This window comes from Nymphalis io, chromosome 24, assembly GCF_905147045.1.
Source record: "Nymphalis io chromosome 24, ilAglIoxx1.1, whole genome shotgun sequence".
Lineage (NCBI taxonomy): Eukaryota > Metazoa > Arthropoda > Insecta > Lepidoptera > Nymphalidae > Nymphalis > Nymphalis io.
In genome coordinates this window covers 3,612,219-3,637,539 of record NC_065911.1, presented here as the reverse complement: position 1 = coordinate 3,637,539, position 25,321 = coordinate 3,612,219, and the positions used below count along the sequence as shown (strand labels likewise).

Sequence of the window (25,321 nt, the reverse complement as noted above, 5' to 3'; positions counted from 1 at the left end):
CAACAAATGGTTTTGGTTACCAATACATTTACAATTTCTTAACTGTTTGAGACTTTCCGTATGTGAAATATAAGTGTTTAATTAATTATTTCATGGGATAGTGCATTTGATGATGTTAATTCAAACTGTATTTACTTATAACTTATTATATGGAATTAAACTACAAAAATTTAGAAAATATAACTTCTGACATAATAGTTTCATTAGGCACTTATAAAAAAGACAAATCAGTACACTTCCTGTTTCAATACAAGATGAGGCACTCAACTGAGATATCAAGAAGTCAGTGAACTTCAGGTGTTTTTAATTTTATTTTGCCTCATTGTGTATCTTACTCAATCATTTTCATAGTACTCAGGATTTATATTGTATTTGATGAATATATAGGCATTTATAATATATATATTTCAAAATAACCACTAAAAAATTAAATAAAAAAACTGTTTATTTTATTTATATTTTTGTGGTATGAAATTGATACAGTTAATTTATTACTATAATAAAAAAGTACAATAATTGTCTATTAAACATAAATGTAAAAAAATATATATGTTATAGGTGTAGCAATATCAATGTCTATTATTTCTTATTTAGAATACTGATGTAATATAAATATAGAAAATTCACTCATATTTGCAATTTCAAGAAATATTAAATTTACAATCCAAAAATATATATGTTTAATTAAAACGAGTTTTCTGGTATAAATAATATATATAGTATTATTGCTATTATTACTAATTTAAATAATCATGCATATTTATGGTATATATTTATTCATGGTTAAGGAATTTTATCATGGAATTAATAGTTGAAATTATGATGCATAAAATTAAACGTGAAATAATTTTACTATGAACTTGATTATTATTAATATTAATACTTGATATTACATACCAGACAATCCAACAACTGATATTGTGACCAGCTTGCCCCCAGTGTTCTCAGACTTTTTAGCCATTTTCTTATCTATCACTCCAATGGTATATTATAAAACAAGGTAAAATCACTTATTACACACATCACAACACAATATCCACTTCTCTTTAAATAAACAAAACCGATAAATTTGTATATAAATCACAACAAATGAAATAAATATAAATCCGTATAAAAGCTTCGAAAAAAAAACACAAATTTTATTAAATTATTTTAAAATTGTGGCAATTAAAAGCAAACAAATACGTGCTTTTATGTATCAGATGATTTTTTTTTTAACAATTAATGAAAACGGAAAAAAGTCGAGTGAACGTAATGACTTCCAGATGTACGGATATTTAACAAAAGTATACCATAAAGACATTGATATAACGTAAGATATGTAAAAGAGTCAATAAAAACGATAAATTTAATATATATTTATTAAGACACCCTTCGAAATAAGAATCGTAAGAGATAATTTATTGTATTCTCAGTGGTATAGCCCTATACTTTGACACATCGAATCAAATTAGGAGACCTTTTATAAAAAGAAACGGAATGAATAACGTAATAACAAAAAATATTAACATACATAATTATCGGTTTATAAAACACAAAAGTAACATTTTTTTACACTCTAATCTTATTAATTTTAGATGAAAACGTAATATTCTTTGACTGACACTACTCGCGTTGCTTTGTACGATCCAGAATAGCCACATCTAAAAATTATATCTCTCTATTTTCATAGAATGCAAAATATATTTCATGTAACACTCCAAAAACCTATTTTCATAAAAAAAAATTAAATATTGTTTCATAATTTGTGTTAATACTAGTTTAAGAATTAAGTTTATTTTTAATGATCTTCCTTTTTTATATAAACTAAAACTGCTGTAATAAATTATTATGGTATGTCATTGTTTAACTTCATATTATTTTTAATTTTTCATGACCTTCTTATAATAACTATTGTATTACTTTTTAGTAAAATACTGTAGATTTTTTTAAAAATTTTAAATGAATTTCTGAATCTCGGTTTTTTTATAACTTAAATAGATAAATGGGCCAATGAGCTACCTGACACTAATTGCTCACCACCACCCATAGGCATTAGCGCCGAAAGAAATATTAAGCATTCCTTACAACGCCACCAACCAATATGTAATCAGATTAATAATTAACGATTACGATTACAATGTGTAATCATAAGTAACAATTACAGTATAGCAATAGTAATCAAAAAAGTTACATAACATAACGTTTATGTTACAAGATATTACTCAAAATCATAATACTAGTCAAGATATTATAATACTGCACAAATTAAGTATTGCTATTGTAATTAAGAATTGGTAATAACTAATCGTAAGTACAAACAAGTGCAACACCAGATCTAACTTTGACAGTACCATTACGAAAACACAAGCGCATAAATGTCTCTCCGCGATATTTTCTTGAGAAATGACTTCTACAAATGACGGAAAAGACGTGAAAAGTAATCAAACAAGTGGTCAGAACGGCAAGACATATTATATTGAACTTTACAAGGTAAGTGTAATTCTTTTATTTTTAGAGATATCAAGAAATAAAGTGACGCCGTTGTGATCGTAAAGTTCACTTTATGTCCGCCATATTTGTCTCCTACGAAGTCTTGTTTTCCTATATTTTTGTAATTCTGAAAGTAATTTCATTGTATACATAATCAAAATGCATTGAAAATGAGTTTTCTATCACTGATATATAAAAATTTTCTGATTTAAGTTCTATTTTAAGTTTAATATTGTAAATACCAGTCACTAAAACGACATCTATTTGTCTATATTATTTTGCGATTACAAAAATTATAAATAATCTAGAAATGAGAAAGTCTTATATAAACTTTAAATAACTTCAAATGCCTTCTTAAATGCAGAATTACAGTACACATACCGTAGGTACCTATACGAACCTGTGTGATGATCATTTGCTTGACAGCCATACTTCTTCACCACGAAGTCACGTACTCCACACATATCTATAAATAATATATAGTTATGCCAATATGATATCGTTGTTTTTAGTTATTTACATTATCTAAAAACACAACAAACTCACACAATACACACACATCTTGACTACAAAAAAAATCTTTAATGTCCTTTGTATATCTTATATTTTATTTCTTTTGGATTAAATTAAATCAACATCAGATATAAATATAAATACATGAACCAAAGTAAGTTTTAAAAAAAGTTTAAAGTTATTTCTAAATGTAAGAAAATCATTATATTTATTTATTTTATAAACTTGCAAATTATACATGCAAAAAATACTATCAAATAGATTTATCTTTTCAGAGCAAAAATGCTTGTTTTATTTACATTGTAAAAATGTGAGAAATTAATTTCCAATTCTGTTAACTCAATTCAACCTTCCTGGACATATTTTCTATCATAAAATTAGATATTTTCATATTAGCCCATTAATCAAATCAAATGCTAGAAAAAAATATTAGGTAACTATAATACCAAATGAAATAAGTCTAATAATTATTTGAGCTACTTCAGGTTTTTGTGCTACAAGGATAGTGACATGTACCATAAGCTTGGAAATATATTTTATTGTTAAAGAAAATATTAAAAATTTGCTTTTTTTAAGCAGACTAAGTAGTTTTGAATTGAAGGGGAGTGGAGTTAGTTCTCCTATACTCGTGATTAATTTTATGATGATTTGTTAAGTATATAAGATGTAAAACAAAGAAAGAAAGAAATAAACAAACAAACAAACTTGCTTTCTGCTTTCCCGTTGGAATTCTATATATATGAAAGCTATAAATTATATAGGTATATTAAATACAATCAAATAATTATTTATAAGTTTTTACTTCTCATGTTTTACTATGTTGCAAGTAAAAAAGAGGAGAGGAGGCCTTTAGCCCAGCAGTGGGACATTCACAGGCTGTTACGGAAGTAAGACAACTAATAATGTTCTCAAAAGAAAAATCTATTTTACAGTATTTTTTTGTACAATTTGCACAAATTTATTAAAATAAAGAAAATCTTCTTTCTGTCTATTATATGATACAATAAAAAATTATTATTTACTTGTCTTGATTGTTTCATCAACACATTGTATTTCTAAAATGACATATTAACTGCTATGAAAAGTATTGCTATATCACTATAGGGATGAAAGTCAGGGAAGATCTATTACAATATATATACTTTTGAAACTACAGTTGTGTGAATTGGTATTAGGGCTCGATTTTTCGAATTAAAAACGCTTTACATATTTAAAAGGTTTGGAAATTAAACCTTAAAGTAGTATATATATATAGAGTTGAAACATTGAGTTAGAAGTATTGTTATTTTTAAAGTCATGTTAAATTTTAACCCTAAAGTGGGTAAAATAGAGTTTGAAATTTTGTATTGGAATAGTTAGATTCATGAAATTAGTTTAAATGCTCTTCTTTTTCACTAAAAATTAAATAAGCTAACTCATTCAATGTAAATTATTATAATAGTGTAATAATATATAAATAATATTAAAAAATATCCTGCTGAGTTTCTTTCGCTAGTTCTTCGCAGGCCTGAGGTGTTTATTTCCGAACCGGTGGTAGATTTAAGACGATAAGTAATTGTAATGCTTCTATATTGAATAAAGATTTTTGGCTTTGACTTTGAGTGCATTTTGTATACAGGTTGGTTGGTTAGCTTAAGGATATTAAATGAAAAAAAGCTATAAATTATTTAATTATTTATTTTCTTTACTTTTAAAGATATTTGGTTAGAGATTGGAAGTTATATTTCATGACATAACTAAATATTAAAAACATTATTTTATAATGTTGCATTATATTAGATGGACTTGGTTTCCATAAAGGAGCAGAATTTAATGAATATGCTTACCAATATAATTTTTTTAATTTACATTATCTTTAAATGATTCTTAAACATAATAAATCTATTATTGTGTTAAATGCCAAGTATTTGCCACAGTTAGTGGTAGTCTATCTGTGAAGAAATTATCCGTAACAACCAAGTTATACTGTTGATTTGATTCAAATGATTTTTAAAATCGATGATTTCATTTTAAGTCAACAAGTCAGGTTCAGCCGAAGCTCATAGCATGCTGCGGTAAGAAGTATAGAAGAAAAAGTAAATTTATTGCTAGAGTTGAGCAAATTTTAAAAGATTTATTTTTGTTTTATTAAGCCATACTGTTTATTGTATACTAGTTTTCTCTCACTTTTAAAAAGTATTAAAAAGTGTTTATTGGAAGAAAAAATTTACAATTGCAACTTATATATTTATAATAGGTCAATAATAAAACATATAGTTTTGCGCTTAATGCTATAGCAGAAGCTAATATTATAAATGCGATAGTAAGTCTATCTGTCAGTTATGCTTTAACGGCTAAATCACTACGCCGATTTTGATGAAATTTTGTATGAAGCAAGCTTTAACCTAACACCTGTACTAAAGTTCAAGCAAAACGCGGGCAAAGCCGCGGGCGATAACTAGTTTCTATATAAACGAAACTATAGTTAGTGTGTAAGTATGTTTTTATTTTATTAAATGAGCAAATATTATTGCTAGTGTTAAAAAAAATACTTTTTATAAGGACCAATATGTTGATTTTTTACTTCTTTTTTTCTAAACAATTTGCTTTTATCAAACCTGGAACAGTTTTAGAGGATTGTGCCTCGATTATCTGATCTGCTCTGATTTCCGTCCCTTTAAACTTTGAGAGCGAGGGTCTATAATGCGCCTGTCTTTGCGCTGACGTTTTTGTGCTATAAAAGTTCCATTTCGAATACAACGGCAATCGATATAGCCATTCACATTGTTGCTATATGCACTTCGACATTTTCTTCATGTTTCGTTGAAATTCAAGTATTTATGAAAAACATTTTAGATATCTATAGTGTGTTAAATAAAAAGTCATCCCATGTTTGTAATATCCTACGCGAGGGCATTTATTTGAATGTTTGTAATTGTACGGAACAAATTGATTGCTCTTTACTCATCTTCGCTTATAAAGTCCATACTTACATTCGGTGATGTGCGAAGTGATTGGTCCGAAAGCAGTCGCGCTGACCATGTGCGATAGGCTTAGCCAAGACTTGTCCTAAATTAATACAAGCTACACAGTTGAATGTTTTGAAATGGGGTGCAACAGTTGATATTCCATCTAAAGGATATAATAATAATTATTATTGTATAGAATAATAATAATCAGCATTGGTATTTTATTTTAAAACTTTATAATTTAAATAGAAAAATATATAATGTTTGTATGTTTACAGTCACTCGAGGCGCGGTTAAGCGCCGAGTGCACAGGCGAGCAGCGCACGCGACTCGTCTGCGAGGCGTGGCGCCGCGTGCACAGCCTATGTCAGCACTCGGCGCCCACCACGCACCCTCACCTGCTCGCCTGGCTTCAGCGGCACACTTCACACACTATATTACAGGTATACATTTTTTCAATCTACATTTATTATTTACAAGCTGTATCAGGGAGCTTAATCCAACCAAGTAAAACTCACTAAATGACCCATACATGTACTGTGTGCGAGATTGTAGTGTTCCACTAGTTTCGTTGTTAGAAGGTATATAGTATGTAACATAGACTTCGATAAACAAGCTATCTAAAGAAAACACAGCAGTAAAACATATAAATTGCTTTTTTATAGTAATGGTCATCCACTGAAAGGAGAGTAAGTTGGTAGATGACCTGGTTTAATTTGATAACTTAATTTAATGACATTCAAACAGGATTTACCTTATATTATATCAGAGTGGGATAAAGATATACATTATTCTAACTTTACTTAAAAGTATGTTGGCATATTATATTCAACTCAAATATATTAAATTCAAACTGCCTTTGTGCCTGATTTTATAAAAAATAAACAAATTATTGTACACATGTGATTTGTTAATGCACTACAAATAGTTCTTGATATCTTCATTCGCTGCCGCCCGCGGCTTCGCTTGTGTGGTAGGGTAGATATTAAGTAGCCAATGTTTATTATGTAATACTTTCAAAGTTTTACTTTAAAACTTATTTATGAGAAAATAACTGAAGTCTGAATATTTTTATTTACAGACTGAATGGCAGTCACCCAAAAGCAAAGATCAACATGTTTGGCTGGAGGAAGCTCTCGACGCATTCATCGGGGAGTGTCATGCGGCTATCTCCACACGAGATGGAGCCAGTCCATCCTGGGAAAGCCAACTACTACACAGAGCCCAGTGGTTTAGAAAAGTCTTGTCAAATCCCTGGGGTCATCCAGTCCTCAAAGCTCTACTAGATTCTAAAGGAATTCAGCCAACAGACGAAGAAGGTATTTTCTATTATACTAGTATTTAAAATAAAATGTCATACGAAAATAACATTAAATAATTACGAAATATCTAATTAATATGAAAACTAAAAAAAAAATTAAACATTAAGTGCCCATGGTGGCATATACATCTTGTGCTCACCTATGAGAGATGTTCACATTCATCTTATTTATAATAATATAAAGATCTTTAATAATAGTAGATTGGATTGGTTTCAGTTCTAGGATGGCTGAAAGAGGAGAGGGGCGTGATGTTCGTGACGCGGCTCCGGCAGCTGGCCGCGTCCAAGTGCGACGACCTGGCGCTGCTGTTGGCCGCCGCCGTCATGTTACGAGCGCGGAACTCCACCGGCGTAGTGTCGGACGTCGACCAAGTAGCCGACCAAAAAGGTAACTATTCATATCACTCACATAGGCTCTTCTATATATAAACATTTCTCACTTTAAAATAAAATGTTTTACAACTAAATACTACAGGAAAGAAACTCAATAGTTACTCTTCTTAACTTTTAAACTTTTGTTATGAAGTATATCATATCCAGTGCCACTGATTATGATAATAGTCACGATTGATCCTCTAACATTCGCGTTTTATGATACATATGATTTTTGTAATGTAATAATAATTATGTCCTCCAGACCGATTTCGGCCATGACGGCCAATCTCGAGAGAAATTATCGAACTGCGCAGGACATATTATAGTTGCACAAGTGTGTGAGCAAACACAGGTCCACTCTCTATTCCCTAACTCTCATAATCCGATAAGACGGCAATCCGACACGACCGGAAAAAGTTCAGGCGCAGGACCAACGGCTTTACGTACTTTCCGTGGCACGGGAGTGTACATACTTCCAACTTCCAGACTCCGGGCTGCTATTATGAATTTTCGAAAGAAAAACCCAATAACTTTTTATTGTTCCGACTTGGGATTTGAACCCAGGACCTCCGGGTCTACGGCAACACATCTTGCCACTAGACCAACGAGGCAGTCAAATGTATTATTTATATACACAGATGGTTCTATCTACCTTACGGTTTTTTTTTTCACAGCTGCTGCAATGAAAATTTAAGATATAATTACATAACTTTATTTAAATTATTCTATTTATTAATGTATTCACATAAAAATATGAAAAATTCAAACAGATCGAACAGAAGCGGCTCGAAGCGAGCCCACGTTCGTGGATATACTGCGTAAAGAAGCCGGATTCACGGTGGACGTATGGGAACTACTCACCGATATTGAATTTGTACTTTTGCACAAGGGAGAGTCACGTTCGCGGTGCATTGAATTGGTAAATATAAATTGCAATACGTTTTGTATACCAAATCAATTGACTCATCAGAAATCTTGATTAAATGTTTTTTTGTTGTAAAAGTATTTGTAATTATAAACTAAAGAGGTTCTATATTATATTTTTTTCCAAAAAAAAATATAGTTATTCTATTTAATACATATCAGTTTGGTTCATTCGCTAATAATAATAATTAACTTAACGTGTATCAGGCTAAACAAACACCACTTCGCAACGGCTATCAGCTGGTGGAACGTTTACACAGCCGGCTCGAAATGTCGCCGCGAGACAAGAAAATGTGGAAAAATGCTAAAGAAGTTGCAACACTTATTGCACAGGTACGCTTATTTTTTATAAACGAATCTCGAGCACCCCGGATACTGATACATTATTTCATTAACAAGCAGGCCGTAACTTAATATCTACATGGCTACAGAAATAGTAGATAACAATCAGTGCTTTTTGGTATCGGTACAAATTTCTTTCGAGCTAAAGATTGTGCCTTGCACATGAGCGCATGTAAGAGGTGTTAAGACGCGTACTGGTGACGCAGGTGGTGATCGCCCGCTGCATGGTGGTCCCGACGTGCAGCGGCGCGGCGCGCGTGGCGCTGTACGGCTGCGCGCGCTCGCTGGCGCGGCTGCTGCCGGCCGACAAGCTGCCCCCGGCGGCCGCGGCGCTGGCGGCCCCCGCCGCCACCTCCAGGCACCTGCACACTCTGGCGACTGCCATACATGCGCAAGTGAGTCACGGTTCCTATAATTATTTTTTACTTTATTGCTATTATTAAAACATTTCAGTATGCAGTAATTACAGGCCCAACGGATATAACATCTTAGTTCCCAACGTTGGTGGCGCATTGGCGACGTAAGCGATGGTTAACATTTCTTGCAATGCCAATGTCTATGGGTGTTGGTGACCACTTATTATCAGGCGGTCCATATGCTCGTCAGTCTACCTATACTATAAAAAAAAACATCTTTTTATCATTCAATTTAAATTTATTAACCCCCTATTACGATAACAATGCACAGAACTTGTGTCTATTATAGACCTCTATTGCAGGACACACAAATTATTAATTTTTTGTAAGATGTAAAACAAATGCTGCCAATTGAATATCATGATAAAACAGAAAAATTATAATACAACAAAATACCAAATATAATAACTGCAAAACTAATTAACACCTAGTATTATTGTAGTTAAAGTATTAACAATATATTAACGATATAATTGATCTCTTCTTCTATGTTAATGGTATTTATGATATTGTACTGCTTGCTGATGAATCATCATTATTTTTTAAAGTTTGCAGAATAAAACTAATTATTATGATTTGAACAATGCATTTTAAAATAGTTTGTTTTTAAGCACAAACAGGAATAAACTTGTAAAATAACATAATGTTAAGCTAATATTCGGACAATAGACATCTCAATATAAATTATACCATATGATTTATTGGAATTACTTTAGATTTAAAGCAATGCAATTCGAATTTTTCATTAAAAAAAATACTTGTAACACTACAATTCCGTCTCCGCAAAGTCAATTTATCCTTCATTGGGCAAGGTGTTCATCAAAAAAATTAATTAAATATGATACTTATATTGTTTCAGTGTAAGGATGAGAGAAAATCATTTGTATGTGAATTGTACGTTCGCGCCATCACTGCTGGTATGAATGAATTGGAGAGGCTCAAACTTAAGACTGAGAAGGTATGATACAATTTAAAAAAAAACCTTTCGCTTTCAAAAAAACCCTCACAAGTAATATAATATTGTTATATATATATATATATATATCAAATAAAAATCATTCATTTTATAAATATATCTATGTATCTTATCTTATTATCTTGAAATGAAATGAAATGTTGTATATATAAATAACGTGCCGTGCCGGCCGTGACTGGCCGGTTGGCGTGGTTGGTAGATACTTGCCTTTCACGCCGATGGTTGTGGGTTCGATTCCCACCCAGGACAGACATTTGTGTGCATGAACATGTCGGTTTGTCCTAAGTCTGGGTGTAATTATCTATATAAGTATGTATATTTGCAAAAGAAAAGTAGTGTATATGTTGTATATCAGTTGTGTGGTTTCCATAGTACAAGCTCTATACAAGCTTAATTTGGGATCAAATGGCCGTGTGTGAAAAATGTCCCAGGATATAATATTATTATTATAAAATGATAAATATTATTACATATAATTTCAGGAAGCTGAAGCTCGTTTGACAGAAGAAACTTTATCAACATGGTTCACACAACTTGGATCGTTATTATCAGCAAGTTCCCGATTGAGCTGCGAATGCGTTCTTACAGCTTTCTCGGTTCATCCTTCATCATTTATGTATGAAAGGGTCAAATCGGCACCACCGCTCGCGCCAGTACTCAAGGTATGTGTATTTAAAATAGTTAATTTTCTTTAAATGTGACATTGAGAATACTTTTACAGACATATGGTATGTGTGTAGCTTTAAAATGTCGACAACTAAGATGGTTTGACAAGATGTTGCCAGATGGTGACTTTCCGATGGTTGTAAAATTGAATGTAGTGTTTTTCGTCCATGCAATATGACATATGTATTAATGTACTTATATATTATATTTTTGTAGGATATTCAAGAACCAAGACCAGATACTAACTCGGAGTTCGGAAGCTGGGCAACAGACAGTAGGACTCAGACGAATTTGGTTAAGACATCTGAAACTATTAACTTAAAACAGACACAAAAACAGGCAAATGTGTTGTCAACTGCTATATTTGCTGAGGGTGAAGCGCTTGGTCTTGGCGCGGAGCTTTGCCAAGATCTCGCCGTTTTAATCTCCGGACCCAGGGTTAAAACTTTATCTTGGGATATGGACAGGTAGTAATTTTACTTGCAAGATATCACGAAAAACCTATGTATTAATTTTTTACTTCTTCTTAACAAAATTCATTATATTTTTGTTAACAGCTTAAAATTAGTCTTATTTTTCATTTTATAAATATTGCCATATATTTTATCTAAAGCTTAAAAAGAACATATATACCATTTACTATTGTAGTCACCATAGGGTATTAAAATTCATATGTAACACTTCAATGATTTTTGATTGATTAATAGACCTCCTTAAAGTTTGCTATTAAAATAAAATTAGGAACAATAAGCAAATCTTGTGACTAGATTTGTATATCCAGACTACATGTTCATTGACTCAACCTTTGTTCTATCCTAAAAATACAACAAAAAGCTTAGTTACTTGATAAAATATTTGAGGATTAAAATGGATACAATATTACCAGTAAATATTACAATTATCGTTCAATGTGAGAATTACAAATAAACTATGTGAAAACTTATTACTTTTCAGGGAATCACTTCTTGACAATTGTCGGACGTACATGGAGCGTACGCATGGAGGCACGCGTGCTCTGACAACCGAACTAAAGTACCTCAATCTAGACCCACGCTCTTTCCAACACTTGCCGGAAGAAATCGACGACGAGAACGACGCATTCTACGGTATTGAAAAAGGTAAAATAAATTTAAAACCAAACATAATTCTAGTAATACTGTGACTAAATGTATTAGCCTCTAAATATTTCTATTACAAATAAACTGCATTTGTCGTGATAGAAAAACGTTATGATTTTTTTCCAAATTTATACAAAACAGGTTACGAGCACTTGGTAGAATTGCAAGAACCAGAAGAGATATGGCAGGATGCTATATCAGATGATCCAACCCAAACAGACAGTGATCATAGCATAGAAGAGTTATCGAAAGCAATAAATAGACGAAAGAAGAAAAGTAAACGACTGAAATATTCAACAGATGATGAAACTGACCCACTTAGTCTAGCCAGTGATATGAATACGACCGCAAAGGAGAGACCTTATAGCAAAGAAAGAAGTAAGGAAAAAAAAGAGAGAATAGATAAAATTAAGATCAAAGAAGAATCATCTAAAGATATTGATCACAGAACAGAACTTGCTCATATAGTATCACAAAAAACAAAGGACATTCGAAAGAAAGAAAAGAAGAAAGAGAGAAAAGAACGTAAAAAGAAAGAAAAAACAGGTTTATTAGAATTTGATACAAAACAACAGAAACCACCAAGTGGATCTTTATCAAGGCTTGTTGGTATGAAAGTAGCCAGGGTACCAGAAGTAAATGGACAATCTAAGAGTGATTTGGACAATCATATTAACAATAATTTATGTGTTACGGACAGTGACTACGATAGCCAAGGAAAGTCGTCTATTACATCAATAAATTCCGAGGGCAATGACCCTTATGTGTTGTTTGATGGGCTATTTTCTATGGACGAAATTAAATCCCCCGAAAAATCAATAACAAAAACAGATATGCTTAAAACAGACGAATTAAGAGTATCAAATTGTGTTAATACTCTTGGTGTCCGAAAAATGTGCCAAGCGCCAAATCAACAGCAACAACTAAATTTTCAATCAGTTAAGCCCAGTATAAAGTCTGATTCTACGTTTGCTGTTCAAAGCACTGCAAAAAATGATGTTAGAGAAGAAGTTAAGAAGAGTATTAAAAAACTTATAGAATTTAGGCGACACAAAAGTATAAATGAAGGAAGTACAAAGCTACAGGTGCCTAATCTTCATCCAACATTAATGCCGGACTTGCCAACCTCAGACAATGTGATTGGTTCAAATTCACCAAAAGTTTATTTAAATAGAGATGAAGTAGAGCAGATTAATGCCCTGAAAGATGAAGTGAACATCATTTTAAAGAATTGCAGCAATAAAGGAAATTTAGTTCAGGAGTCAACATTTGTTAATGAAGTTAACAAGAAAAATGATAAAGTATACATTAACACTTGCGATAAAACACATGAAAAAGTTATAAATAGAGATTCTGCACAAGCATGTAGTACATTAATAAAAAGTTATCAACAACCACTGAATAAAACAAACAGTAATCCTTCTGATTTGCAGTTAGAAAAAACTGCAAAAATCAATTTGATAAAGAGTATCGAAACTCCTAGTCAAATTCAATACAGAGAGTTTCTTAAACAGAGAAGTTGCGGCGTCATCAAAACAAATCCACTAGTGAAAAATGCAAGTGACACATCAAGGCAAAAACAATTTGCTAATTTAGCCAATAAACAGTATCCTAAACAAATATGTAAGCCTAGACAAAAGTTAAGTAACACAAATGTATCTATCATTGAGAGTGTTCAACAAGATTTCCCAAAACAATCAACAAGTGATGCGTCTAAAACATTGCACATTAATACAGATATCGAAACTAATCCTGTGGAATCCTCGATGAGTTGTCAAAGTATGGCTAATGCTAATATATCGCCTACCCAGAATCAATTTCAAAGTTTCCTAAAAGAATTGCAGGAAACAATTAATGCTGGAGCTTCAAAGGAGAAACCCGATGCAAAATTACTACCTGATAAGACTAATAGTCCTAAGCAAAAAAAAGTCGACAAAGCACCAAACACTTTTTCACGTCTTAGCTATTTGCATAAAAATAAACAAAATGATAATAAACATAAAATGGTACATGACCATACTAAACTTCTTAAAAATAAGACTTCAGAAGATAAACAAGACTTTGGTATGAATCTAGACAAAGTAAATCATTTACAATCTAGAGGTGAAATTGTTGTATCCAGAGCTAAAGCTAATAGTAAGTCAAACGATAATTCTAAGCTTGTTGTTCAAAAGGTACAAAATTTCAAATGCCTACCGTCGACAAAAAATACTCCTTTATGTCTTAATAGGCAACATCCAATAATATCAAATATGTTAAAGTCGGAAATTCGTTATGGTTCAAAAATATTAAATGAAGCTGAAAACAAAAGTTTTGAACAAAAAAATAATATGACCCAAGTAGCTTCTCTAAAAGGCCATCTAACAGAAAATGATCAGAATGATTTAATATCATTATTGAGACAGCAATCTAAAATGCATCCGCTTAAGTTACAACATAAGTCTGATGAAGTTCAAAAAAATCTTATTAACTGTACTGATACGACGCATGTGAATAAACAACCAAGTGTTAAGTCTAATAACAAAGATCTTCAACCTAAAGATACTCAAAATATGAACATAAATGTTCCAATTTTAGAAAAATCCAACTCTACATCAAATTTATCTTCATCGATAAAAGTTTCTAATAACAAATCTTTGAATTCAGTTTCTGAACTAAAAAAGATTCGCAACGTAAAAGGTTCCGGTAAAGGATCAATTTCAAAAAATACACCTAAGAATACTGACAATCAAACATCTGATTGGGAAAGTGTCATGAATGCCCTTTTAGCTCACAAGACGCCAAGTAGGGGGCCAAATGCTCTCGATATTGTACTTAAGAAAGATTCGTTCGAAAAAAGATCTCTACAAAATGCGGAAAGTCATAATAATAAAGCAGCTTGTTCTAGTAATAATAGCTTAAGAACGGTTAGTGACTATAGCAACTCAAAACAGTGTCCAGTTAAATCAAAATTGACATTGGCGAGCAGTGGGAAACCAGTACAATTAGAAATGACTCATTCACCCTTTTCAAAACAAAAACAAGCTAAAAAAATTAATTGTCAATCAAATGACAATAAATTGGATTTGAAAAGAAACAGTCCTTTAGTTTTTAAAGAAAAACATTTGCCTGATGTCATTCAAAATGCTAATGACCCGTTTATATCAGGCATACCGAATTCTGATTATGATTTATTGGAAGAATTAATGGATGATGACTTGCGCAAGGAGATTGGAGAACTAATGTCAGATGAGGAAGCCTATAGCGCATTAACACAAAGTCCTAAAACAAGAAATGTTCTTAACACCAAAACTGCTAATTCTTTTGTAAACAAATATCCGAATCATAAAGTTGATACAGCCTCGATCCGTAAGTCAGAAAGGGTTGAGTCTAGCCAAAATTTGGACCTTGTAATCAATAAAAATGTATTTTTTCAATCTAAACCGACGAAAGACTTGCCACCAAAATGTAACAACCAAATTAAGCCTATGAGTCAAACGAAATTAAATACAGGTACTATAACCAACGACAATTCCAACAAAAAGCCACGAATTATTTCGAACGAATTAATTACTTCAACAATGGTGAAACAACCTCCGAATTCAAAAATGTGCAATAATGTGCACTCCGTTAACGCAATATTTACAACTGAGAAGATTAATCTGAAGACATCCAATGTAGGTAATCAAAATAAAGGAAACAACTTACCAGCAACAAGTATTTGCAATAAATCAAAAGTTGAAGAAGTAGCCATCACAGACGTACAAAAAAATAATACTGATAATGTACTAAATAGTCAAAATCAAGCTTTGGACCCAACAAGAGTTATTCTTACAGTACCTCAGAAAAGTGCAACACCTAATGTGATGGTGATTGGCAGCGATTTGATTTACAACCCGTACTCCACGGTTCAAGTAGAACAGTTGAACAAAAATTATACAAACTTGAATAGAAACGATTACGTTACTGTGAATAAGGCTCCAAATGTATCTCTATTTACAACGCAGTTTGTGGCTCCCTGCGTTAATCCTGTTATTATTGATCATTCTATCTCTTTGCCAGTTATACGCAGGGTTTCACCTAATATGGTAATGAATTTCAATTCTAATATATCTTTAAATTCATTTTGTCCTGAATCAAACAATTATACTATAAAACCCCACCAGGAATTTTATTTAAATGCTGAAGAACCGAAGTCTAATTGCAATAACAAAATTGAAAATAACATAAAAACTGCGAAAACATGTCAAGAAATACTTGAAGATAATAGAAGTCCGATCATTGTTCAAGATATTCAAGGGCGTTTAATTTGTAACATATCAACGTCAAAAACCGAATTGTCAAATAATAATTTTATAGCAAATACGCCTAAGAACATCCATGTTGAAAAAAATGAAATAAACGAGTTGCAGCAACCATTGCAGTATAATACAACTCTTGCTATAAATCATGATGTAATAGAAACAATAAAACCATATAAAGTTACACAAAAAGTTGAAATGAAAATAACATCCGAAACACTAGAAAATAAATCTCTTATGAGTTTAGACACTGAGTGTGGAATTAAAAATCCAATAACAAGTCAAACAATGGGAGACAAAAAATGTGAAAAAGAGGAAGCAACAGATCGAGAGAGAGTACAACTTAAACGAACGGTAATATTAAATAGACAACTTTATCATCGTTGCTATGATAAACCAATTGCTCTTTCTTATGAATCAATTACACCATCCAAAGAAGTTATACAATTGAATGAAAATTTACATACAAAAAATTATGACAAAACAGATTTCAACGAAAAACAAAATATTACTGTGCCAATAGAAGATGAAAATCAAGATGAAAATTCATGCCAAAAATTGTCAGTAAATGACAGTAATAATGTTTTAGTATCGCCAAATCGTCGTATTTTGTTGCGATCATCAAATGTTATAAAGGATGCGACGATATTGTCACCTACTGAAGTTCGGATTGAAGATAAAAAACCAAGAAGAAAGCTAAAATGTCAGGCTTTAATTAAAAAGCGATCCGCTTTAATTAAACCCGCTATTAATAAAACAACAAAATTTATATCAAATGAAAAAGAAATAAAAAGCACAGCGAATACAAATGAAGGTAATATTGCGAATAAAAATGAAAATATTTCTGACCAATCAAATTGCACTTGCGTCGATATAGAAGAACAAATAACATCAGCTATAATTCCAAATATGCATAATAGGCAAACACCAAATTTAAAACACACAGAAAAGAATAGTGAGACGATACAAAATTATTCATTATCTCAAAACACCACAGAGAAGTATCCGCCCAGCTTTGGGTGGAATGATATTCATGATAGACCTAAAAAAGATGACAATGTTTCAAATTTAAAAGAGCATGCCCAAAATACCAGTAAATCAGTAAATCCTCTTGAAAATGAGGAAGTAAAAACATGTGATGCGAATACACCAAACGTAAATGATAATATAATTAATATTAGTGACTTAAAGACCAAACTTTGCTCTGGTATTTCTGGTGAAAATTCAGAAATACTGTCATCAGTCATTGAAGAAAATGATACAATCGTAAAAGATAATTCTGAAAAAATTGATAATATTTGTAGCGATGTCAATCTAGATGTTCAAAAACCGATGACTAGTGAAAATTGTACTGGAATTCAGTCAGAAGCATTGGATAAAGAACAAAGCACAACAATCTATGAAAATGTATTGGAATATAAAGATAAAGTGATTTTTGAGGAATTACCAAGCTGTAATGATGACCCCCTAAAGAAATGTGTTCGAATAAAACTTCCAAATGGAAATACTTTTAAAGCAACTATATCTGGTAAGTTGAGCGTTAACGTAGATTCAATATTCGAAGACCCAAAAATTAAAGCACTGCTATGGCAAAATATAAATAATAATTCAAAATGTACTTTGAATATTAAACAAGTTGCGATAAAAACACCACATAAACCTCACATAATAACGACTAAAGTACATGATATATCGTATATCAAAAAACCTATTGACAATACAGAAACGATTAATTTAATAAGTGACGACGAAGATACTACTCAAACTTTTAAAACAGAATTTGGAAATTTTGATATTGCGATTATGGATACGGATATGTTTAATAAACATCAAAGAAGGTTATCCCAAAAATGTGTTGTGGAAATCGAAAGGCTTCCTTTTTTAACAAAAGCTATAAACGAATCTACGAATGAATTAGAATCAAAAGTTACTGAAGCTATTGATGGCCTAACTGAAAATGTAAAGAGTTGCACATCTTCTACTACATGTTTAAAAGAAAAAATATCGAATTTAATTGAATTAGATGATTCCTCAAACGAGAGCAAGGCTAACAATGTCCTAAATACAGATAAGGACATAAACGAAAATGTCGATGATTTAAAAAAATCGCTACTTCAAGATTTTTGTGTAGAAGATAAAGAAAAAAAAATTAAAGACGGCTGTGAAAAAGAATTGTCCATCGCAAAATCACTGAAAAGACTTACCACAGATTCTGAAAATGAAGAAATTAAATCAAAAGAATGTCTTTTAAAAATAGAAAAATGCGATGAGCTTATAGAAAAAATGAAGATCCAAAAGAAAATGTGTTTTGTTAGTTTAGTTAGATGCGACGACACTTTAAAATACCTCGCAAAAAAAATAGATTTATGCACCAATAAAAACTTAGGGGAAAAATCAGAATTGTCACAATATTCTGTAGATGAAAATACGATCAGCCTAGAAGAACAATCTAAAAAAGATTCGATTTTGAAACGTAGTGAATCATTATCAATATTAAGTGACTTTTCTGTATCAAATGAAAGCAAAATCCAAGAATCACAATTGGTTGAAAACAAAAACTTATTAGTGACCCCTACCTCCTATGGACAATCATTAAGGATAAGAAAATGTGATGCATATTGGTGTATGACTAAAAATGATTTACATTACTGTTATAACAGTAAGAACTCAAAAACTAAAAATGAGAATGATAAAAAATATGATGATGTTTCAACAGATTGTGACAGTGATATTGAGACCTCTATTTCATTAAATATACCGTTTGTCAAAGAAACAAACAATTATAGCTCAAATAATAAAAAATATGAAGTGCCAACTCTTGTTCAGTTAACTGTTAATTATTTTGTCACTAACAGCAATATGATTGATAATCTCCAACCATATGTATGTTTAGCAAATTTTGGTGACAAACCTGCAAATTCATCCCCTTTGAAAAGAAAATCAACTGGTATTGCAGACAAAGTAAATCGCCACAAAGTTTGTAAAATAGAAAATATTTCTCCCAATCTAATTTTTGATGAGACTGATAAAAAAGTTTTACCAAAAACTAGTAATAATACTCAAGATATTTTATTATGTAATCAAAATCTAGAAAATATTGAAAACATTAAAGATTTTGCGACATGTAATTTTGTTAAATCAAAAGAATCCCAACAGATGAACTACTGTGAATTTGAGAGTATTAAGAAAATAAATGAAGATAACATAATGGCTGACAGTAAAACGATAATTAAAAACGAAGATTCGATCAAAATTAAAAAAGTTGTTAGTGGTCGTGAAGAAATAAAGACTGCACATAAAAATATTTCTAGAAAAAACTACGAAGAACTTCAGAATAAAAAAAATCTTGATACTAAAAACTTAAAAAGTATAGTGAACGAAATTAATGTTAATACATTTTTTAAAGATGAACAAAGTGAAATGCGTGAATCAGAAACGAATATACCCGCATCAATTTTGATAAATGACAGTTTTGATAATAAGGAGAAGAATTCTGAAACAAGAAATGAATATTTAAACACTGATTTTTTTAATTGTGATGATAAAATTGAAGTTATAATACCGTTAGAAGAGATTGACGATGAAAATATGCAGTCATTACTCTTGAACACAACCGATTCTAGGGATAGCTGCTTATATTCAGATAAACTTGTTGAGGAAACAGAAAAAAATTTACATCAATTTGAAGTAAAAGATAAACAAGAGGTTTTAAATATTAACCATAATATGAATGATGAAGTTGGTAACAACAAAGAACCACAACCAAAATGTACTGACAAATATGATTCCAAATCTTTATTTTCTAATGAAGCTTTAGATGAAAACATTAATAAGAATGATATCATGAACTTAGGACACATAGAAAATTTAAAAAAGCATTGTCGACAAGATTATTTACAAAACCAAAATAACGAAAGTACAACTGAAGAATGTGAAAATATAGAACTACAAAATAAAAACGTTAATATTACAGAAGAAGTAAAAAGTATTATGGATTCATATCATATGGCACACAATAAAGTTTCAAGTGTCAGTTACTCTAATCCAAGTGACTTAGATACAAAATCTTCAAATGACAATACCTTGCAACCAAATGTAACACTTGTATATAAAGGCGATTCTAGTGTTGTATTAAAAGGTTCTATTTATGAGGATCCTGTAGTTGGTACATGTTATGTGTTTCCTATATTAAATAGAGCTTCGTACTCAGATGAGATGGACTATAATAATATATGCGATGAAAAAACGATTAATGTCATACAAGCTTTAAAAAACAAAGTTTTTGAAGACAAAAATATTGAAAGCGACGAAAAAGAAAATTCTAATAATTTTACTGTTGTTATTCCCAAAGTAACGTACTCAAAACAAAGACTAAAAGAAGCCGAAGTAACATTGAGTAAAAAAAATTTAAAACGTAAAAGTGATACATGTGATGTTAAGTTAAATGAAAAAAGATACCGAAAAAGCAAAAATATCGACTACCCAAAAATCACAGTAACCGCTATGGCAGAATCAGCCTATAGTAAAGAATTTAAACGGCTCCTTAATTATTGCAGCTCTATAAAATTCTCATTCTCGCAGCCGTTTCATAAAGAGTATATAGATGTATCCAGTGTATTAGAATGTTGGCCTATTAAAGGAACGGCTATTAACACTTTTGACAAAACTGATTATGATAATGTTATATTCTCAGAAGAAAATACAGACAATAAAGAACCTTATGATCCTTTACAACAAACATTAGCTGAGGAAATATCATCAAAACATATGGAGCATCAGTCGTCTTGCGATCAAATTAGTGAAAATAATTTTAGTATGGGTTTTGGTGAGGGGTCCGGCAGAGTCAAAAAAATTTCAGAAGATGGAGATAATAAATCAAAATTTTCGGCTGCGACTCTGTCGGACGTAAAACAATCTCAGCCGCTTTTGTTGTCCGAGGATTATGAGGACTACAGTAAATGTAAAGTTGTATGTAAGTCTAATATAGGACAGTCTGAATATGTAAAGCGTTATTATTCATATTTGCAAATACGAGATAAAGTACGAGCGTTTTTTAAAAAAACAACGTTAGAATTAAATTATGATGATCATAACGACAATTTAAAAAATAAAAAATCCGCTTCTTATGAAAATCGGTTCCCATATGATCTGATTAGTCCGGATTTTATTGAACCTGCTTTGATAAAAACTGTGGTACAGGTAGTGCAAGTAGGCCAATTACCTGTAAGTGCAGCTGCTCAAAATCCCATAACATGTGACCCGCGAGTTACTCAAGTAACAGATGCCAGCCCCTCTCAGTGTTCAGCGGAAAACGGCTCTCACGATGATTCACAACCCACCATCAAGACCGAATATACGGAATTAACCACTGCAGATCTAAGTTTACCTTTAGTGCAAGAATATGACCGACATATTAAATCACAAGAATCTTCAAAAATGCTAGTTTGTAATGAAAATATACCAGTACAAATGGAAATAAGCGAAGTAAAAATCGAAGAAATGCCTATTAAAGATGAACCACTTGATTACAATGATAATGATGATTTAAATTCATTAGTTAACAGACATATGAATAATGTGGACTATTCATATAATTCAAATGACAACACTTCTTCATCCGAAGATCGATCAAATATGATATTTGAATCATTGCAGAAACAAAATTCTGAATTCATTGCTGAGCAGAAGCAACAAAATGGTTCCACTGAAAAATCAGATCAAATTGCTCACGCTATGAATGCTGCGGGCATAACGACTACACCAGAATTCACTACTGACTTAGTCGATATTCCAAACCCTCCTATATCTCCAAAAATTGAGGCTCCAAGTCCCGTTCCGGAATCACCCCATTATTCAAACTCTCCCATAAACACAATGGCGCTCCAGCAAGCGCTAGCACAAATATTACCTCCACCATTGAGCCAAACTAATACTGAAGATAATATTCAGGCGGCCCCTAATTCTTCTCCTGCTTCTCAAGTATTACATTTAGTGCAAGGCAAAAATACTAATGGGAACCAAATGACTTTAGTAGATAATACACAGAATTCTGTTATTAATAACTCTAATACATCTGTGTTACATATTGTTCAAAATAAAGAAGTAAACACCAATTCCACATCGAATGCAAACAACGTACAACATTCAACATCTTACGGTGGAATGCCTTTAGCAGACTCAGGTCTTCAGCAAGGGAATAATCAGCTTCTTCACATAGTAAATACTGGTAACCAAAAGAATCCTGGTACAGGCCAATTGTTGAAAAGAGTTAATCTTTTAACTAACGTAACTAATATGCAAGGATGTAACGAACAAAAAATGGTCCAATTTTTATGTAAAGCTGCAGATGGCAAATCTATTCATTTAAATAATCCACACCAAAGAAGCATGGTATTGAGACTACAACCGATTGATTCCTCAAGTATTCAAGTAAACAATAACAAATCAGAATGTCAAGACTCAAGTCCGTCGACTAATAATAATATTACAACATCTAATAAAGAAACTGTTAATGCCCAGCATGAAATAAAGTCTCGCTCTGTGTATGAAGAGAATTATGCAAAATTTATTCAGAATTCTTCTAACAAATCTATTCCTGAAAAATCAACCAGCTTGCCCAAATTCAATCAAGCGTTTGGCAAACAGGTATATCAAGACAATACTCAAAAGTCAAATGACATAAATTCAAGCGATTCACATTTAACGTCTGTGAACATAAATACAGAAACTTCAGAATGTCAATCTTCTGATAATAGTTTGAATTTAGATCACATTGGACAAATTAACAGCCCGCCTTTATTACTGAGGAAGCCTGCTGCCCAAACAACTTCAACTCAACCTACATTAATGCAACAGATAAAACAAACGATTTCTCCTATGAATATACAAACCATGCATGGTGGTGTAATTTACACTCGACAAATACCCGTTAACATAGGTGGTGGGCAAACTATTAACTTAATAACAGTTCCTAGTACGGAACTAGTTGATGAAACTAATCAAAAACAACATAATGATGGTAAGTATCTTAATCAAAATGAAATGGAATCACCAATTATTAAAATAGTGCCCCAAACTTCTAATTCAGACGTTACTTCCGATGAAAGCATTAATAACAACTCATCTAACGAAAATTCTCAAAATGCGCCAACTCAGCATCAGCCAGTTTTAACTCAAATGCGCATTAAATTGCCAATGCTAAGTAAAGCTCCTCAAATGATGTCTGGTACGAGATTAGTACGTCCGTCTTTCTTTCAAATACAGCGGAATGTCATTGGTGGAGCTAACCAACCTGTTTATCAACAGTTGGTATTAACGGCAGCGCCACCTCTTGGGCAACATACTATTCGTTTACCGCAAGCTCAAGCAACTAAACATGTAAAAGTAACATCTGAAAGTCAATCTTCCCCGGAATCTCAAATGAGTTCATCAACCCTTGAGCAGCTACGAGAATTTGATATGGTTTTAGAACAAGTTAAAGAAAGAAGTACTGTTCAACCAAATTCAAATATCAACAATAGTTATACTAAATTAAATACGCAATCGTCTGATACCGCTGAGAGCACATCAATAACTTCGACTGTTACGGAATCTACGCAACAAGTTTTGTATTCTATTGGGTCTAATCAATCAGTAAATGTGGCGTACGTAAGTAGGAAACCTAATGTGACAACATCCACACAATCAGCATTTGTTCGATCACCAGATTCATCAGGCATCATTGAGTCTCCTTCTTCTTCGACAACACATGTACAAATTCCCCACACTGTTCCCAGCGAATCAACGTCAGGTGAAGGTAGTAGTCAACCTGTTCAACAAAAAGCAGCAAAAGTATCCTCGAAATCCAAGTCAAGATCGAGATCATCACATCCACCAAATTCCTTAAAGATAAATACTGTGCCTCCAAAACCGTCTACTCAAAAGCCTCTAGAAGATGAACAGACTACGCAACGTATACTGTACATCTTAGCAGAATATAAGGAACAAGTTGAGAATTCACCTGATAAAGATAAACCAGCACCACGTAGACGAAATAATCCGCCGACAAACCCTTCTGGATCATCAAAGCGTAAAAAGAGCTCCAGCAGCTCTCGGCGACCTGGTGCTCGCGATATTAGTCCAGTGCATGGCGACGACACATGTCGTACCATGGGTTCAGAAGACAGTAGCTGTGGTACTTCACAAGGCGACTGCGCCGAGAGTTGTGTCGAGAGTCATTCTCCTCAAGATAGTCCACGAAAAGTTGTAAGGAAACTTACTTTTGAAAATGAAACCCCTCGAGCCAGACCGCAGCCGCAACGTAATGTTATAGTCGCGGATGGTCAAACAATAACAGTCGCGAGAGGAACAGCTGGAAAACCTACAACAGCAGTTTTAATGCCAGCTAATTATATTTTGCCAGTTTCAATGGTTAAGGGTGGTCAGCAAATTGCTATAGTGACAAATCGTGGTCCAAAATTATTAACAGTCGCTGGAGAAGGAGGCACTACCAATGCACTTTTATTACAACGTCTTATTGGACCAGCTGGTCTGAAGCCTGTACTAACACGCCCTGGAGTTCGCCACGTTCGTTTACCGGCAGCAGCTCTTCACAATCTACACGCTTTCAATCTGACTACAGCGACAACAGTTCAACCACCCGACAGTACAGCTTCACCAGCTCCAGCACCTACGCCACCTGAACCCATAGAAACTAGAACTAACAGCTCCCCATGGACTGATCGTGAGTCTCAAGATATAAAACCAGAACGAGAATCTAGTCCCGAAGGTTCAGAGCCGTGGAATCTGTCATCTTCGGCCGACCCACGTGATTATTCATACGAAGAAACCGTGAGAACAGACAATCTGGGCAGGACTGTGCTTGTAAGTAGATAATATCTTTATTTTGCATTTTCTTAAGTAATTAACCGTTGTTACAACTTCAGAATAGAAATTCGCAAGTGAATTGGTCGTGTTTACTAACAATCTTTT

The 25,321-nt window shown here is 32.4% G+C and overlaps 2 protein-coding genes across 7 annotated transcripts in view; one reads left to right on the top strand and one right to left on the bottom strand.

Moving 5' to 3' along the window:
• Positions 1–1,628, bottom strand: part of LOC126777791 (rho GTPase-activating protein 190) — a 31,293-nt gene extending 29,665 nt beyond the window's left edge. The window contains exons 1-2 of one of the 3 annotated variants that reach the window (XM_050500904.1): positions 1,514–1,628; positions 898–1,044 (exon numbers count right to left, since the gene is read on the bottom strand). In XM_050500904.1, the coding sequence (XP_050356861.1) occupies positions 898–961 (64 nt within the window). In that variant the 5' untranslated portion in view covers positions 962–1,044; positions 1,514–1,628. Of the gene's footprint in view, positions 1–897; positions 1,045–1,459 lie in introns of all 3 variants that reach the window. The other 2 variants (XM_050500905.1, XM_050500906.1) reach the window with 2 other exon arrangements.
• Positions 1,629–2,334: 706 nt separating this feature from the next.
• The window catches only part of LOC126777788 (uncharacterized), a 29,789-nt gene continuing 6,802 nt past the window's right edge, over positions 2,335–25,321 (top strand). For all 4 annotated transcript variants that reach the window (XM_050500896.1, XM_050500895.1, XM_050500894.1 and 1 more), the window contains exons 1-12: positions 2,335–2,472; positions 6,212–6,376; positions 7,015–7,252; positions 7,472–7,642; positions 8,400–8,548; positions 8,761–8,886; positions 9,102–9,290; positions 10,171–10,269; positions 10,770–10,949; positions 11,170–11,420; positions 11,908–12,071; positions 12,213–25,213. In XM_050500896.1, coding sequence (XP_050356853.1) covers positions 2,386–2,472; positions 6,212–6,376; positions 7,015–7,252; positions 7,472–7,642; positions 8,400–8,548; positions 8,761–8,886; positions 9,102–9,290; positions 10,171–10,269; positions 10,770–10,949; positions 11,170–11,420; positions 11,908–12,071; positions 12,213–25,213 — 14,820 coding nt within the window. In that variant the 5' untranslated portion in view covers positions 2,335–2,385. The remainder of the gene's footprint in view (positions 2,473–6,211; positions 6,377–7,014; positions 7,253–7,471; positions 7,643–8,399; positions 8,549–8,760; positions 8,887–9,101; positions 9,291–10,170; positions 10,270–10,769; positions 10,950–11,169; positions 11,421–11,907; positions 12,072–12,212; positions 25,214–25,321) is intronic.